The sequence below is a fragment of the Hipposideros armiger genome, unplaced genomic scaffold (genome assembly GCF_001890085.2).
Source record: "Hipposideros armiger isolate ML-2016 unplaced genomic scaffold, ASM189008v1 scaffold_639, whole genome shotgun sequence".
NCBI classification, from domain to species: domain Eukaryota; kingdom Metazoa; phylum Chordata; class Mammalia; order Chiroptera; family Hipposideridae; genus Hipposideros; species Hipposideros armiger.
The window spans coordinates 1177968-1193695 of record NW_017731989.1 but is presented as its reverse complement, the minus strand read 5'-3'; the positions used below and the strand labels follow the sequence as shown (position 1 = coordinate 1193695).

At 39.9% G+C, this 15728-nt stretch overlaps 2 protein-coding genes across 3 annotated transcripts in view; both read right to left on the bottom strand.

The window, feature by feature from the left end:
- Window positions 1-263: 263 nt before the first annotated feature.
- LOC109372477 (zinc finger protein 708-like) lies at window positions 264-4919 on the bottom strand. The gene is given in 5 exon segments (XM_019625742.1): window positions 264-1359; window positions 1361-1515; window positions 1517-2800; window positions 3418-3491; window positions 3742-4919. Coding segments are annotated over 5 exon segments (1836 nt in total). The 5' UTR covers window positions 3890-4919; the 3' UTR covers window positions 264-1184.
- A 5203-nt stretch (window positions 4920-10122) lies between these two features.
- The window catches only part of LOC109372479 (putative protein ZNF720), a 38156-nt gene continuing 32550 nt past the window's right edge, over window positions 10123-15728 (bottom strand). Inside the window, exons 2-4 of one of the 2 annotated variants that reach the window (XM_019625746.1) lie at window positions 13258-13484; window positions 10596-10722; window positions 10123-10232 (exon numbers count right to left, since the gene is read on the bottom strand). In XM_019625746.1, the coding sequence (XP_019481291.1) occupies window positions 10123-10232; window positions 10596-10722; window positions 13258-13272 (252 nt within the window). In that variant the 5' untranslated portion in view covers window positions 13273-13484. The other variant, XM_019625745.1, reaches the window with a different exon arrangement.

The window sequence follows — 15728 nt, the reverse complement described above, 5'->3', positions numbered from 1 at the left end:
ACAAGGAAATGGCTGCTTCATGCACATTTCAAGCCACATGTAGCTCCCATGTCTGCTAACCTTTACTTTAGTTTAAACAGTCTTTCTTTAGCATTCTAGACAGCAAGGTTCTCTTTCCATTTGCAAATTGGAACCACAGGGAAAAGGATCTGTCATTCCACTGCATCATCAAATACTGAGTTTTTTATTACAACCATGACTGAGGTGGGAGAGGTCAACGTTGGTGGCAGGATAACAAGTCATTCATTACACATCACTATTAGTACAGTAAAACTCATTTGCTTTATTATTAATGTAAATATAAGTTCACACATAGCCTAAATAAAGCAGGGCAAACCACTTGTAGGATCCATGCACAAAATACAGATAACAATTTAGGAAGCATTCTGGTTGTTCTGATATAATGACCTTACAGCTCTGTTTTCCATGAGTTTGAAGACTGAGGCTCCTTGTTTAGGAAACAATGTACAATAATTTATGCACTTAGGGATAAGTTGTATGTCCTTCCTAGATATCTCTGAACACCTCTTTATTTCAACCTCATCTGGTAACATTTATGACTCCCATTTATGGCTACTACAAAGACACATCAGGGTTTCAAACACCACCACCTAATTTCCCTTAAAGAGGAACTGCAAAAACTAATTACCATTCAGAATGTTCCTGTCTCACATTAATGCAGAGAATGATGCCCTGAACACCTACTTCACGGTGACTTACATCAACATTCTAAGTCAACCAAACAGCATCTCCATTTAGATTTTCATCATACATTGTGTATTACAGTGCCCTCAGTCTTCCAGGGAAAAGTATTTCTGAGTGAATCCCACCCAACATACATGGGTACTCAGATGCTTGAGACAGCAACAAACAACCCATGATTCACACACACTAGGAGTAAAAAAACAGCATCAAGTGACTTCACAGTGAGATTCCATTAACATTTCCTTTTCAACAAACCTCAAATACTATCAATATATAAAGACTGATTGTAAATAATTATACCTTTGCAACATCCATCCCCATGACACTTTCAAGCATATTTACAAGCTTTTTAACATTTACTTATTCACTATATGTATTGATTTAAAATATCTGAAAACTCTCCTTTACTGACTACTTTGTAATGTCAATTATCTAATGTCTTAGATTTCATTGTCTATTAAACATTTCCTCACATTATTTTACATCTTTAAAGTCACTTTGGAGAATGAATTATGCGGACATTCTGAAGTTTGTATTTTGAACACAGGGTTTTCATCGTTGATTTTGAATGTTGATTTCTCCCCAGTAAGCATTCTCTGATATTGAGTGAGGCTGTAGGTCCTGCTACAGGGTTTCTTGAATTCTTCACTTTTAAGGTTTGTCTCCATTATCAATTTTTATGTGTTCAGTAAACTCTAAATGGTGACTAATGGCTTTGCTACATTTTTCACATTAGTACGGATTCTCTCCGGTATGCATTCTCTCATGCCTAGTAAGAAATGCATGCTAAGTAAAGGCTTTATTTACGACGTTCTCTACATTTGTAAGGCTTCTGTCTGGTATGAATTCTCTCATGTAGTGTAAGTTTAGAGCGCAGGTAAAAGGCTTTACCACATTCTTTACATTTGTAAGGCTTCTCTCCACTATGGATTAACTCATGTCTAGTAAGATATGAACGTTGAATAAACGCTTTACCACATTCTCCACATTTGAAAGTCTTTTCTCCCGTGTGAATTCTCTTATGTGCAGCAAGATTTGAGCGCTGAGTAAAAGCTTTGCCACATTCTCTACATTTGTAAGGCTTCTCTCCAGTATGGATTAACTCATGTGTAGTAAGATGTGAATGCTCATTAAAGGCTTTACCGCATTCTCTACATTTGTAAGGCTTTTCTCCAGTATGGATTAACTTATGTCTAGTAAGATGTGAGTGCCTATTAAAGGCTTTACCACATTCTCTACATTTGTGAGGCTTCTCTCCAGTATGGATTAACTCATGTCTAGTAAGATATGAACGTTGAGTAAAGGTTTTACCACACTCTCTACATTTGTAAGGCTTTTCTCCGGTATGAATTCTCATATGTACAGCAAGACTTGAGCACTGAGTAAAGACTTTACCACATTCTCTACATTTGTAAGCCTTCTCTCCAGTATGGATTAACTCATGTCTAGTAAGATATGAATGTTGAATAAACACTTTACCACATTCTCTACATTTGAAAGGCTTCTCTTCAATATGAATTCTCACATGTTCAGCAAGGCTTGAGCGCGTAGTAAAGGCTTTGCCACATTCCTTACATTTGTAGGGATTCTTTTCAGTATGAATTCTCTTATATTTAATAAAAGATGAATTCCAATTACAGGCTTTCCCAGGTTCTCTACATTTGTAAGTCTTCTCTGCAGTATGAATCATCTTATGTCTGGTAAGATCTGAACACTGAGTAAACGTTTTGTCACATTCTCTAAATTTGTAAGTCTTCACTCCAGTATGGGTTGTCCTATGTCCGTTGAGACTGGATAATCGACTAAAGACTCTCCCACATGTAACACATTTGTAAGGTTCCTCCCCAGTATGAATATTCTCATGTTCAGTAAAATGTAATGATTGTTTCAAAAACTTGTCATATTCACTGCATTTGTTTAACTTCTCTACAGTATAACTATTCTGATGTGTAAGATTGGAGCTTTCATGACAGATTTTGCCTCGTGTACAGTGGTTCTCTAGAAAATGAAATCTCTGATGCTTATTAGGATCTGATGCTTGTTTAAAGTTTTTCAAAGCTTCACTGAATTGATAACTTCTCTCATTACACGTACTCTGGGAATAAATAAAAACAGAACAACCTTTAGTGAAGGCTCTAATTTCATTAAACAGGTAAACTTGTTCCCCATTACCCATGACACTTATGGAACCATGATACTTGTATAAATACCCTCCCATATTTATAAAAATTACAGAATTTGGAACAAGGATGGATTGTTCCTGAGTGAAAGAATAATGAAAGCCTGGTTAAACGATTGTAAAATCAAGCACATTTAGAATTTCTACCTTCATTTTAAAATCTCTGATTTTTAGGTGTTTGACTGAAAGTTTAATCTACTCCTACATTTTAAATGATTCGAGTGATTATTTCACCATGAATTACATAGCTTCCCATATATTCCACATTTTCCTTCAAAGAGTATACATCTTTAATAAATTATTTTCCATCTTTACATCCAGAAACAAATGTTCTGCTAATGAAACTGCCTTACAGTGCAGGGTTTCACAATATTTTTTATATTCTGATCTCTTTAGCAATGGGGATTTTACTATGAGTAACTGTCCCAGTTTTGTTATGTCCACAATAACATCCTTCAGCCCTTCACACTCCCCTCATATTCCCACTCTTTCATTAAGTGCAGATTGTCAAGGTCGCACTTTCCATATCTTACCAGTAGCATTTTGTGGGATGAATCTTCTATTCCTGGGTTTGGCAACAGGTCCAAGGTGTCCTCAGAAGACATAGCTGAAAGACACCCGATCAATTATCACTCTTACTACACGCAAGTGAATATACTTTCAATTCTAACAGAAAAATTTAATACTGATTACAGGACTGAACAAGACGGCATAAGAGGAAACACCAAAACTGCCATCCTCCACTAAGACATAAACTTAGCAACAATTACTGACATAATTGGCTTTGTGAGTACTCAGAAACCATGTTCAGACAACCAAGCCACATTAAAGAATCACATCAAAGAAAAGTTGCTTACATTTGCCAACAATACTGTGTACCCTCCCTGGCACACATGGCAATGTTGTGAGAAAACCCAAAATGCCAGTTTCTTCTCCAGAGGTGAACTTCATGTTCAATGGACTCCCTTTTTGCAGCCACCTGAGGGACTTGTTTATCTTTTGCATAACACAAGTGCTAAGGAAATGGCAGTGCAATGTGAATGCATTGTGGTGGCCACTGAGAAAAAACGGTAAGTAATTGTTCAAACACCACTAAGAGCGCAGTACTGAAGATAATCATCACGGACAGGAATAAAACACTGCCTCTAAAGAAGAAACGAAAACATTTCAAAGCGGAAAATTACATGCAAACAACACAGAGCATACATATCCATAGAAACTGTTTCATAGGCATAATAATTTCAAGCACAGCTGCCTGCTATGTGTGTTCTCTAGTACAAAGCAGGACGACACAGCCTGGGATGGTGGCTGTTTCTTCTCCAAAGCCTCAACAAAACATCGCAAGACATACAAAATAACATAAAAACATGGTCCAATCAGAGGAAAAACTAATTCTTGAGGAATTAGCCCTAAATTAATATAGCTATTAATTACCTCACCAAGAACTCAAAAAACACTGTCACAACTTTAACAATGTTTTCAGTTACCCCTACGGTCACCACAATAAAATACCTATAACAGACACACTAAAAGAAATTGAGAAAGAAATCAAAGCATGCAACTACGAACAGAAATCAAGGACAACAGAACCCAGTTCAGAGGTGGGAACGAGGAACAAAATAGCTGAACAAAAAGCAGAAAATAATTCAAAAATGGTTATAGTATTCCCTCCGACTCAGTGATTACTTTAAATGAAAACAGATGAAACTCCCTGAATCTAAAGACACGATTTGGCTGATTAGGAAATAATATATAATCCAGCTACCTTCTGTGTACAAGAGACTCACTGTAGATGTGGAGACACTCATGGGACCGAAGTCAAAGATGGAAAATGTATTCCATAGAAACGATCACCAATAAAGGGCACAGTTGCTCATAATAATATTAGGCAAATACACAGTAAGTGTCAAAACGTGTCAGAACACAAAGAAGGACATTATATAATGATAAAAGGGTAAATTCAACAGGAAGATATAACAACTATATTTATGTAAAAAGTGCTGTATCCAAAAACAACACGGAACTTCCTTAAAAAATTATAAACATAACTATCATATGACCCAGAAATTCCACTTCTGGGCATTATCCAGAGACTATAAAAATACTAATTCAAAAATATATCTGTATCTTTACATCCCCTGCAACATTATTTACAACAGACAAGATATATATGACTATCAATTAATCAATGGATAAAGAAGATCTGATAAATGTAAACAATGGAGTATTTCTCAGCCAGGAGAAAAACAGAAATCCTGCCAGTGGAAACATCGTACATGGAACTAGAGGGTATTATGCTCAGTGAGATAGACAGAGAAAGACTAACACCATACGATTTCACTGATATGTGGAAGCTAAAAATTAGAAATGAAAAAACAAATCAAAAAAAGATTCATAGTTAGAGAATTAACTGAGGTTGCCAGAGAAGACAGGACCATGGGGAAAGCCAAAACAGGTGAAGGGGAATCAGAGGTATAAACGTCTAGTTATGAAAAGAATAAGGCACGGGATGTAATGTAGCCTAGGAAATATACTCAACGATATCATGATGCCTTGTAAGGTGACAGGTGTTACTTGAGTCATATGATGATCACTTTATAAACTACGTAAATAAAGAATCACCATGTTGTATCTCTGAAATTAATATTACATTGTATGCCGCCTGTACTTTAAAAATGGAAATAAATAAATGCATAAAACAGTTGATCCCATTTTGGACCACAATAAAAATTTTGATAACTCCTTCTGCTGTTTCACTTTTTCCAACAAGCATGTATTACTAGTATAATGAAATAAAAAAACACCATGGTGCTGCACAACGAGAAATTAATTCAAAGATTTCATTAGAGTTTATCTATAATATTGTCAGAACATTTAACGCAACCTCATCTTCATCAACACGAGACTCATTCTGAGTTATTCCAGGAATGAACACACAACTGGAATTAGAATTTAAATGTTATTAAATATAAATTTAATTTCATACACTTCACATTTTTTCCAAAACGAATTCTTAACAAAGTTTCTTTTTTCAAATCGAAGTTTAACTTGAACTCCCATGTTTCAAATCAAATATTAACGAGCAAAAAAAAACAAACAAGTCATCATCAAGAGTACAAAACTAGGATAAACTAGCCAAAGACTAGGAAAGAATAATTGCAAAAGAAATACCTGTAAAGGTCTACTATGCAAAACACAGAAAGAAGTCTTCAAACTCATCGATGAGAAAACTACCAACCTCATTAAAACATGGACCAAAGCCCTAAACAGACACCTCACTAGACAAGACATACAGAAGACAAAATGGTATGTAAGAAGATGCTCCACATCATGTCACCAGGGAAATGCACATGAAAACAACGAGAATCAAACACACAGCAAATTAAACACCACTACACACCTAATAGGAGGGGCCAGAACCCAGAGCACGGACAATGTCAAGTATTGGTGAGGACGTGGAGCAGCAGGAACTCGTACTACTGCCAGTGGGAACGCAAAATGCTGCAGCCTCTGGGATACAGTTTGGTGGTTCTTACACATCCTCTCACCTGATACGATCAAGCAATTGTGTTACTCAGTAGTGACCCAAAGACGAAAACATGTATCCACCCAATACTCCACACACACATGTTCACAGCAGCTTTATTCATAATTTCCAAAACTAGGAAGCAACCAACATGTCTGTCAAGAGGTGAATGGAGGAGAAAACTGAGGTGCATACAGACAATGGAATATTCTTCAGTGCTATAGAGAGAGACGTTATCAAGCTATGAAAACACATGGAGGAAACCTAGATACATATGAAGTGAAAGAAGCCGATCTGAAAAAGCCACATAATCTATGATTCCAGCTATGACATTTTAGAAAAGGCGAAATGATGAGGACAATAAAAAGATCAATTCTGGCTGGAGTTTGGGGGGAGAGATGGACAGACGGAGCACAGAGAATATTCAGGGCTGGGACACTACTGTGTATGACACATTATCATAAATGTGTCCACATCCACAGAATGCACAGTCCCACAGTGAACCCCAAGGGGAACTATGAATTCTGGGTGACAATTATGTGTCAATGTAGCTTCATCTGTGTAACAAATGTACCTCTGGGGGTAGAAGTGACGTGGACATGGGCAAGGCTGTATATGTGGGAGGGGCATGTGGGAATTCTCTGTAACTTCTACTCCATCTTATTTTTATGTAAAAGTGCTCTTAACATAAATGTCCTCCTCAATCTCCTGCTTCTCCACTTATCTGATCTCAGGACCAGATGTCTTTCCAGTAGTTTGACATGCTCTTATGAGAACATAAATGTTTGCATCTGCAGTTAAAAAACACAGTATCACTGCATAACAATTAGAATGACCACTATCAAAGAAACACAAAATATCAAGTGTTGGCAAAAATGTGGAGAAATTGGACCCTTATGGACTCTTGGATGAAATAACATTGGTGCAAACAGTATGAAAACATGAAGGTCTTTCAAAAAATAAAAAATAGAGAATTGTGCTATGATGCAGTCTTCGCACTTCTGGGTACATTTCCAAGAGACTTCAAAGGAGGCTCTGCAAGAGCCATGTGCACACCCATGCACACTGTAGCATTATCCACAAAACCCGTAATGGGTAGCAGCAGCCCAAATGGCCATCAATAGATGAACAGGGGAAGAAAATGGAGAATACATACAACAGAATATTATTCTGCATTGAAATGGAAACAGGTGCTTCCAACACAGAAAAACCTTGAGGACGCTGAAGTAGTGCTCAACAGTCGGAAAGACACAGATGCTATATGAGTCCACTTCAGTGAGTCGCCTAATGCAATCCTCCTCATACAACAAAAAGGGACAGCCAAAAGCTCAGGGTGAACGGAAATGACAAAAGTGGTTCTTTAATGGGTATTCAATCAGTTTTGCAACATGAAAATTTCCAGAGATCTGTTGCACATCAATGTGAATATACTTAACACGACTCGACTGTACAGTGACAGAGGGTAGAATTTTAGTAACATGTTTTTACCAAAATTTAAAATGAAAAATATTATCTAAAAAGCATATAGCTATAAAACGTTTCAAAAATTACTCTGAGTTCAAAAAGTGGTTCTCTCAAAAGAGAATATAAAATCATCAGTAAACAGATGTTAAATTAAGACTACTACCGGGCCGGCCGAGTGGCGCGATGGTTAAGAACTCGCTTGGGATGCCAGAGGGCCCCGGTTCGGATCCCACATATGAGGGCCAGTGACACTGCCCTCCACAGCTAAGATGCTGAACAACAGCTCAACCTGGAGCTGGGCTGCCTTGAGTTGCCGGCGACAGCGTAGGCTGCAGCCCCTGTGGCAGTGGGTTGCCATGGGCTACCGTGTGTAGCCAGCAGCCAGCGTGAGCGGCCAGCAGCCGCAGTGAGCGGCCGTCCAGAAGCCGGCGCCTGATCTGCCTCACCAGGGAAGAGCGCAATGATGGTGCCAACTTGGGCCAGTGAAGCAACGTCCTCCACAACTAGACTGAAGAACAAAACAACAGCAACTTGTCTGTTCCCCTTCCCCAATTCCCCAATGAAATCTTTAAAAAAAAAAAAAAAAAGACTACTACCACAACTACTTAACTGCACAGGATAAGAAAAGCACTCACCATTAACTAACAAAAGACATAAACAAGATGACTCAAGCACAAAGTTGGAGTAAAATCATACAAACATGTACATAATTTTAATGGCAATAGACATACACCTCATTCATATGTGAATCAAACCCCATGTTGTCTTTAGTGTACTGAGCTGAAAACTGTCATTCACATTCATATATATAAGTAACAGCCAAAAATCCAAATAACTAAATTAAGAAAACACATTGTTACGGAACTACAACATGAGAATAAGAAACAAAGGATCCCCAGAGCTGTGAACACTACACAGATGTACTATTGAGAAGAATCCTTCTGTAGAACTGCGTTTCCACTGTCAGTGTGGGCCCATAAAGAGCAAGCATTCTCAATCATCGGAATACGAGTTGTAGGAAAGGAAAATTTCCCAGGCACTGCATTAGAATCACTCATGAATAGCTCTAAGGAAAATTATAATAAATAACCGTTTAAAACACACTGAAGAAAATTTCTGTTAATAATATATTTTGCTATTCTAACACAAAATGTATGGCCTGTAATCATCTTCCAGAGAGAAAAACAAACCCTTCACTCCTAAACAAAAGTACAAAGAAGTTATAAAATATCAGAGAATCAAGTATCTATAAAATCAATCTTTTGGGATTAAAATACATGATTGAGAGATACATGCTGATGAATCTCATGATTATTTTTTGACTGATAAACTGCAATTTCTGAAATATGGGAACCCAATAATTCTACAACTCACTTCTTACCAACGGATTTCATTCGAGCACGGAGTATCAGCACTTCTAAATCTAAAACCACTAATCTGACAAAGATCTATTCAGAAATGGAAAACATAGAAGGCCAAAGCCCAGGCACTTCGGACTGAACAAGACAGAATTATAACACGATAGGCATTAAGAAATCAGGGAACAATGGAGACCTTCCTATACAATGGGCAATGTTCTAAGCTCCCCTATGGCATTATTCATTGAAGAATTCTGTGAGATAACCAGATACATTAAACTATTCTTACATGCAGGAATTGGGAGTAGACACTCAAAATTTCTAATGTTAGTTCATACAAAGCAAAAGGACATTTTGAAGTGAAACCAAGATTGAGGGTTTCTGACTTTAGGGAGGTGCCTGGTGCTGAGAAGAAATTACTGAGTCTTAACTTTGTAGGGTTATGTTTGAAGGCTCCTTAGGATCAGAAATTATAAAGCAGAAAATGTGTGACATCTGTCCCCAGTGCCCCTGACATTTCTGCTCTAAATTCCAGGACCTCCAACACTTCCTTCACAAACTCCTCACAAGAAGCAAGACCAGAACTTTAAAAATGACTTCAGGGAGAATTCCTCAGCAGAGCACAGATCTGCCTGGGGCCCCCAAGGCAATGGAACAGTAGCAGCCCATGGTGGCCCTTATTGCGACATGACCCAGATCACTGAGCAGGACAGTCCCCAAAGAATGTAGGAGCACAGGACGTGTTAGACAGGAGTGTCCGTGTGTAACAGCAACAGAAAGAAACCTGGGCTTCTCACAACCTTTCCCCTGAAGCAGCGCTTCCCTAACCACATCTTAAGGTCTGGCTTCCTCAGGGACCTTTGGCCCTCTCACCTGTGTCATCTGCTCTTTCATTCCCACCTACCTGGGAGGATGGATAATGTATTTTTTTGCTTCACATTCCAGGCCTCCTTCATTCTCTCCAAAAAGGTAATCAGGTCTGGCTTAGAGACAGCAACACCTGTTTATTAGTAAAAGGAACATGAGTTTTGATGGAGATTCTCCGATTTCCAATCCAGTATGTGCTCAGGTGAAAAGAAAGGACACTGCAGAAAATTAGAATATTCGAGAAAAGAATTCCCCCAAAACAGTTTTCTGACAGCACCTTTACTCTACTAGACAACATGGAATGTTTTCAGATCCTGAGTTCCACTTCAAGGACATCATGAAGACTTCTTTTCTACATCAGCAAATCCCCAGTTGGTACTCAGAGCCGGGATCTGACACTCGACCACACAGAGCAGAAGCTCCCAGGAGACGCTGTACTGATGAAGGAAACACACCCCTGCGGTGGGGTAGGAGTTCTGGAAGGAAGTTCCCTCACCCAGGGAGCGCAGGTTCCTGTAGTTCTCCAGCATCACGTCCACATACAGTTCCCGCTCAGCCGGGTGCAGGCACTCCCACTCCTCCCGAGAGAAATCTATGGCCACATCCCTGAATGTCAACCGTCCCTGAAACAAAAGTCACATTCACCATGTGGCCACAGACAAGGTCATAACGTGACTCAATATGAAAACAGAGTTAAGAGAACTGGTTTTGACCTAGGAGAGTATCTGGGATGGAACACGAAGGCCACTGACAGTAATATTCTCGAGTGTTAGTTTTCTAACTCGGAGAAAGGTGGATGACGTATGATCCATAAACCACTCTAAAGGAAAATATGTCTTTTTCTCTGAAAGATTTAAACTCAGGCATTAAAACAGGCATATGCATTTCTGAGTGTTATATTTGCATCATACAGGATATATTATGTACATTTCTCGGCTGGAAACATCATGGTGAGTTAAAAATGCAAAGTACTTCTCAAATTTTCACGTGGACAACAAGAAACTGGACTGTTATAAAACTGCAGATTCCAACTGAGGAGTTCTGGGGTGGGGCCTTAGTTTCCACATTTAACAAACTCACTCTGACTACTGTCGCCAATGTCTCTGGTCCATGTGTCACACTGTTCAATAGCACAGAGGAAGGAAACAGGCAAAAATTCATACATGACTTTGAACTGTCAGAGTTTTACGGAATTTACTCTTCTCACAGAAGAATAGCAACACAATTCTTTTTAAAAACTTAATGTATACTACAGAGCGTTTTTTTTGTGTTTTTTTTTAAAGAAACACCTCAGATGGCATCCTCTCCCTCTTACTCCCCCAAGTGGAAGAGAAGAACGATCATCAATGGCAAATGGCAGTTGCTGAAGCAACACCAAGAACCAGCTTCATGCTCAGGAAAGGACGCTATGCTTCTTCCCTGTGGCTAACTTTTTTTTACATATTAATTCAAAATGAACCTAATCTTATAATGCTCATATCTCATAAACTGACAATATCATACCTCCTCTTTTATGGGAATATTTTCTGATGCATCCACTACATGACAGAGCTTGGGTTTTATTCCAAACTTTCTCTAGAATTTTTCAAAACAAGACAGAAACCAATATGAACAGACAACCCTCATGAACCTATACGGACATTTGTATAATTCGAAAAAGAGAAACAACTTAAGCAAGTAAGAAGAAAGAATAGACCAAATACTGTTAAGATTTCATGGACACAGACACACAGATAGACATAAGGGAACTGTGTGCACATTAAAAATGACAGAGAAGGAAATTTTCATGTCACTGAAATAACAATTATTTTCAATATTGTACATCTCATAAATGTCTTTGTGGATGATACTCTGTATTTTATAAATACAATAGAGAGACCACACAGTAACATAAGTTATTGGGGCTGTTCCGTTGAAAACATTTGCATGTCATTTGTCCTGAGTGATACATTACAAATTTGCCACACTTCAAAACTTTAATAACAGGATTCCTGTAAACTTTCTTACAAACACAAACAGTGATGACGTAGAGAATGTCTGTGATATGAGTGTGGAATATAACGATATTTTACAGGAACAAGGCCTGACTCATTAGCCTCCACGCCAAAAGTCAATTATCTCTAGTAAAGAAAGCTGAGGTCCTTCACTGTCCAAAGCAGAGAAACTAAGAAAAAAGGGAGTTTCCAGATGAAATGCGATGGTTTTTGCACATCTTTCTATAAATCCCTCCAGAACATTATTAATGATACACAAAAATATGTTAACTTTATATGAAGACAAGACCTCAACCAAGTGAAAATTAGGTAGAAGGAACAAATGGGCATCAGCTGGCCGAGGCACACGGAAGGACACAGTGTCACTGTTGTCATGTTACTGGCAAAAATGAACAAATAAGGAAATCATAATCTGAATCTGATCATAAAGACATTAGTTTTATACAAATTTGAATGCACACATACTTCCTGTGTTCTGTAAATCCAATAGTGCATTTAAACAGCAAGTAAATCTTATCAATCTAGTGAGCAAGTTAGTTCCAATAATTCTTTTTTCCCCCAGAACATTCCAAGCTATTCTGAGCACTGAGGCCATCCTGGGTCCTGGTGCACATTCTTACTTCCGATCTACAGCCGTGACGCTGCAGTCACAGGACACACACCTACACCTGCCTTCTTCAGGACACCAGGCATCTGACTCCGCCCAGCGGGGACCTTGGACACAATCCCCTTCCCAGGTGGATTTTATCAGTAGTTGAGGGTCAGAAATCACAGTGAGATTCCTCACATCGTGAGGGAGCGGATGGACAGAATGCAGAGACGGCTCTGGGAGAAAGGCAGAGTGTTCTACAGAGCTGACCTTGACTCTCATGAGAAGAGGAACAGTAAGTAGTTGAAAAGGAACTCGCTAGACAGGAATGTGAGAAGTAGAGAATTAAAGGTGGCAGGTTCTTTTTTTTTTTTTTTTTTTTTTTTTTTTTAGCTGACCCATCCTAACACCTGTTGGCAGCTCAGCTCGGGCCGGGAATCAAACCGCTGTTGCTCAGAGCCCGCACTCTCTTAACCAACTGAACCACTCGGCCAGCCCAAAGGTGGCAGGTTCTAAACCCACAAATTTTAGGGCAAAAAGCAGACACAGCATGTGACCCGGGACGGAACGCTTACCTGAGAAGCAGCCATTTTGTCCTTGTCCTCCTCCTGCTCTGGGTTGTTTCCTCAGGTGAAGTTCTGGGGAGGAATCACATCTGCATCTTGAGAATATGCCCACAAGGGCTTCAGCTCAGGCCCCTCATCTACTTCCTCCAAACCGACAGCCAGAAGGACCTGGAAATACTGAGAAGGTCGCCCTTTCCTGTCCTTTGTCACAGGTCACAGTCAGGGAGAAGAAGCTCCTAAGTGAAGACAGAACTGTCAGTTTTCTCTTTCCTGAGTCCCAACTCCGCCCCCCCCCTTCCACTGACGTTCACAAATTCCTACAGCAATGAGAACATGGAATGCCCTCCTGCCCCCCACAAATGCAACAGAACACCCAGTTACCTCCCCTTGACCAAAGGTTTCTCTCAACAGTCAGAACTGTGTCCAAGAGTCCCTAGCTAACCCCTGGCTTCAGCTGAGTCACCTGGGGATACCTCACTTAAAAAACAATGATGCTCCACCCAGACCACTCCAACTCCCAGGGGGAGAGAGCAGGTGACATCACTTTGAAATTCCCACTTGACTCAGGAGGAACCCTGATGGGAACCATTTAGCTTCAATGAGCAGGCAGGTCTCTGGGGGATCAGGGCCCACTCTAAGGAGTTATGGTTCTGCAGGTCTGCAGGGGCCCAGGAAATGACATCTTTTAGTCTCCCTGGGGGTGTGACTTGCTCCCCAGACCTGTTTCCTGTCACACTGGGCTACAGATCTCACTCCGTCTCAGACTCTGCACTCCTGAGAGCTCTGGGGACTGTGGGGGTTTGGTGTGGGAACTTCTAGAAGGGCTGGCTCTCCGGGTGTATTTCCTTCCTGTTTTCCAGGAAATCACAGAGAATTAGTTAAAAACCATAAAATAATGAACACACATTTTGGTGCTGAAAACATGTAAAAAAAAGGTTAGCTATGGAAATACACTGATCCAATTATTTCACAGTGAATAGACAGGCTCCGTGGGAACTGAGTTTCAGGTCTGTCCGGTCCGTCCTTCCACATTTTCAGAGAATGAACAAGGGGGACTTGAGGGGACAGCTACTTGGTAGCTCCCAGCTCACTAATTTCACAAATCATGTAAACGGAAGACAAAAGCTGCTCAATATCAGACTAATTCAGCAAACTTGGTACTCATCGGAGACATCATCACCAAATGCACACTGAAGTGGCCTAATATTATTAATAAGTACCAATGGATGTTCAACATGATAAAGAGTAGAAAGAATGCAGGGCTTCTCCTCTAAACTAGACACAATGTTATTAGAAGGGAAATCGATTCAAGATGTTATTTAATTATTTCTAGGGTCAAAATTTTAAAAAAATTGAGACTACCTTATATTTAGAAAACAATAAGACCTGGTAATGAGGTTTCAAAAAAGCTTATTTCAGAAGTGAATGACTATTTACAAAACAAGCAGAAATTCAGCAGACTAAAATTTATCTCGATTTGCTTTTTATAAAAACAATCAAATGTAAGACAGGTACAAAGGAAAAAGTAAATTCCATGTAAAAGAAAGAGACACAATGGTTTTACTATTCCTAAAAAAGACATCATGTGGTGACAGACTCTGACATTTCTTGTCCCAGGTCACATCCCTCATGCCATCCCAGTAAAAAAGAAGGAACCCAGACTGACTGACACAGGTCTCTGTCCTCTGGCTGCATGAGGGTTGCACATGGAAGCCATCCGGTGATGAAATTAATTATTAAACAAACAAGCACTAGAAACGACAGTTTTGAAAATCTCATTCTCATCTGTGTGACTGAAAATGCAGCACTTGTAACATTAAATCGAAGATAAAGCCACAATCAATGTATCATGACTTGATCACCCACATCCCACCAGCTCACAGAGCACCAAGTAGGGGCACCCCTTCTTCCTCTGCTACTGTGTACTCCTGTGTGTCCCTCTCCACACAGTTCTCTCCACTAATGTCCTCTCCCCTTTCCCGATTTCTCGCCTTACCTCCGTTCCCTTCTCTGCACCTTTTCCAGGAAACTCTTGAAAGTGCTCACCTTCAGTTGCTCTTTCTCCCTGGTCTGATTGCTCCCCATCTCCACATATTTCTGCCTCTTTCTCCCCGTCCCTGTGCATCTCCTCTTCCCCGGTGACACTGTCTTTCCTCTTACATCTCTGTGCCCCGATTCACTGACACCCCCAGCTTAGCTCAGTGCTGCTTCTCTCTGCTGTCACCCCCCTCCCCTCCTTTCTGCTCCTGCACTCGGCTCCCCCAGCTCTTCTCCTAACCCCTCCCTCCGTCTGAAATTCCCTGTCCTTTGTTGCCCCCACTTCCGCTAACCAGGGGCCCCTCTCCCTTTTAGCTCCCCTTCATCTCTCTCGAACACTCCCTTTCCTCTATATTTCTCCATTTTCTTTCTCCTCTGGCTGCTTCCCCGAGTTACTCGCTGTCTTAACCGTCGCTTTACAAGTCCCTCCCACATCCTCTGTT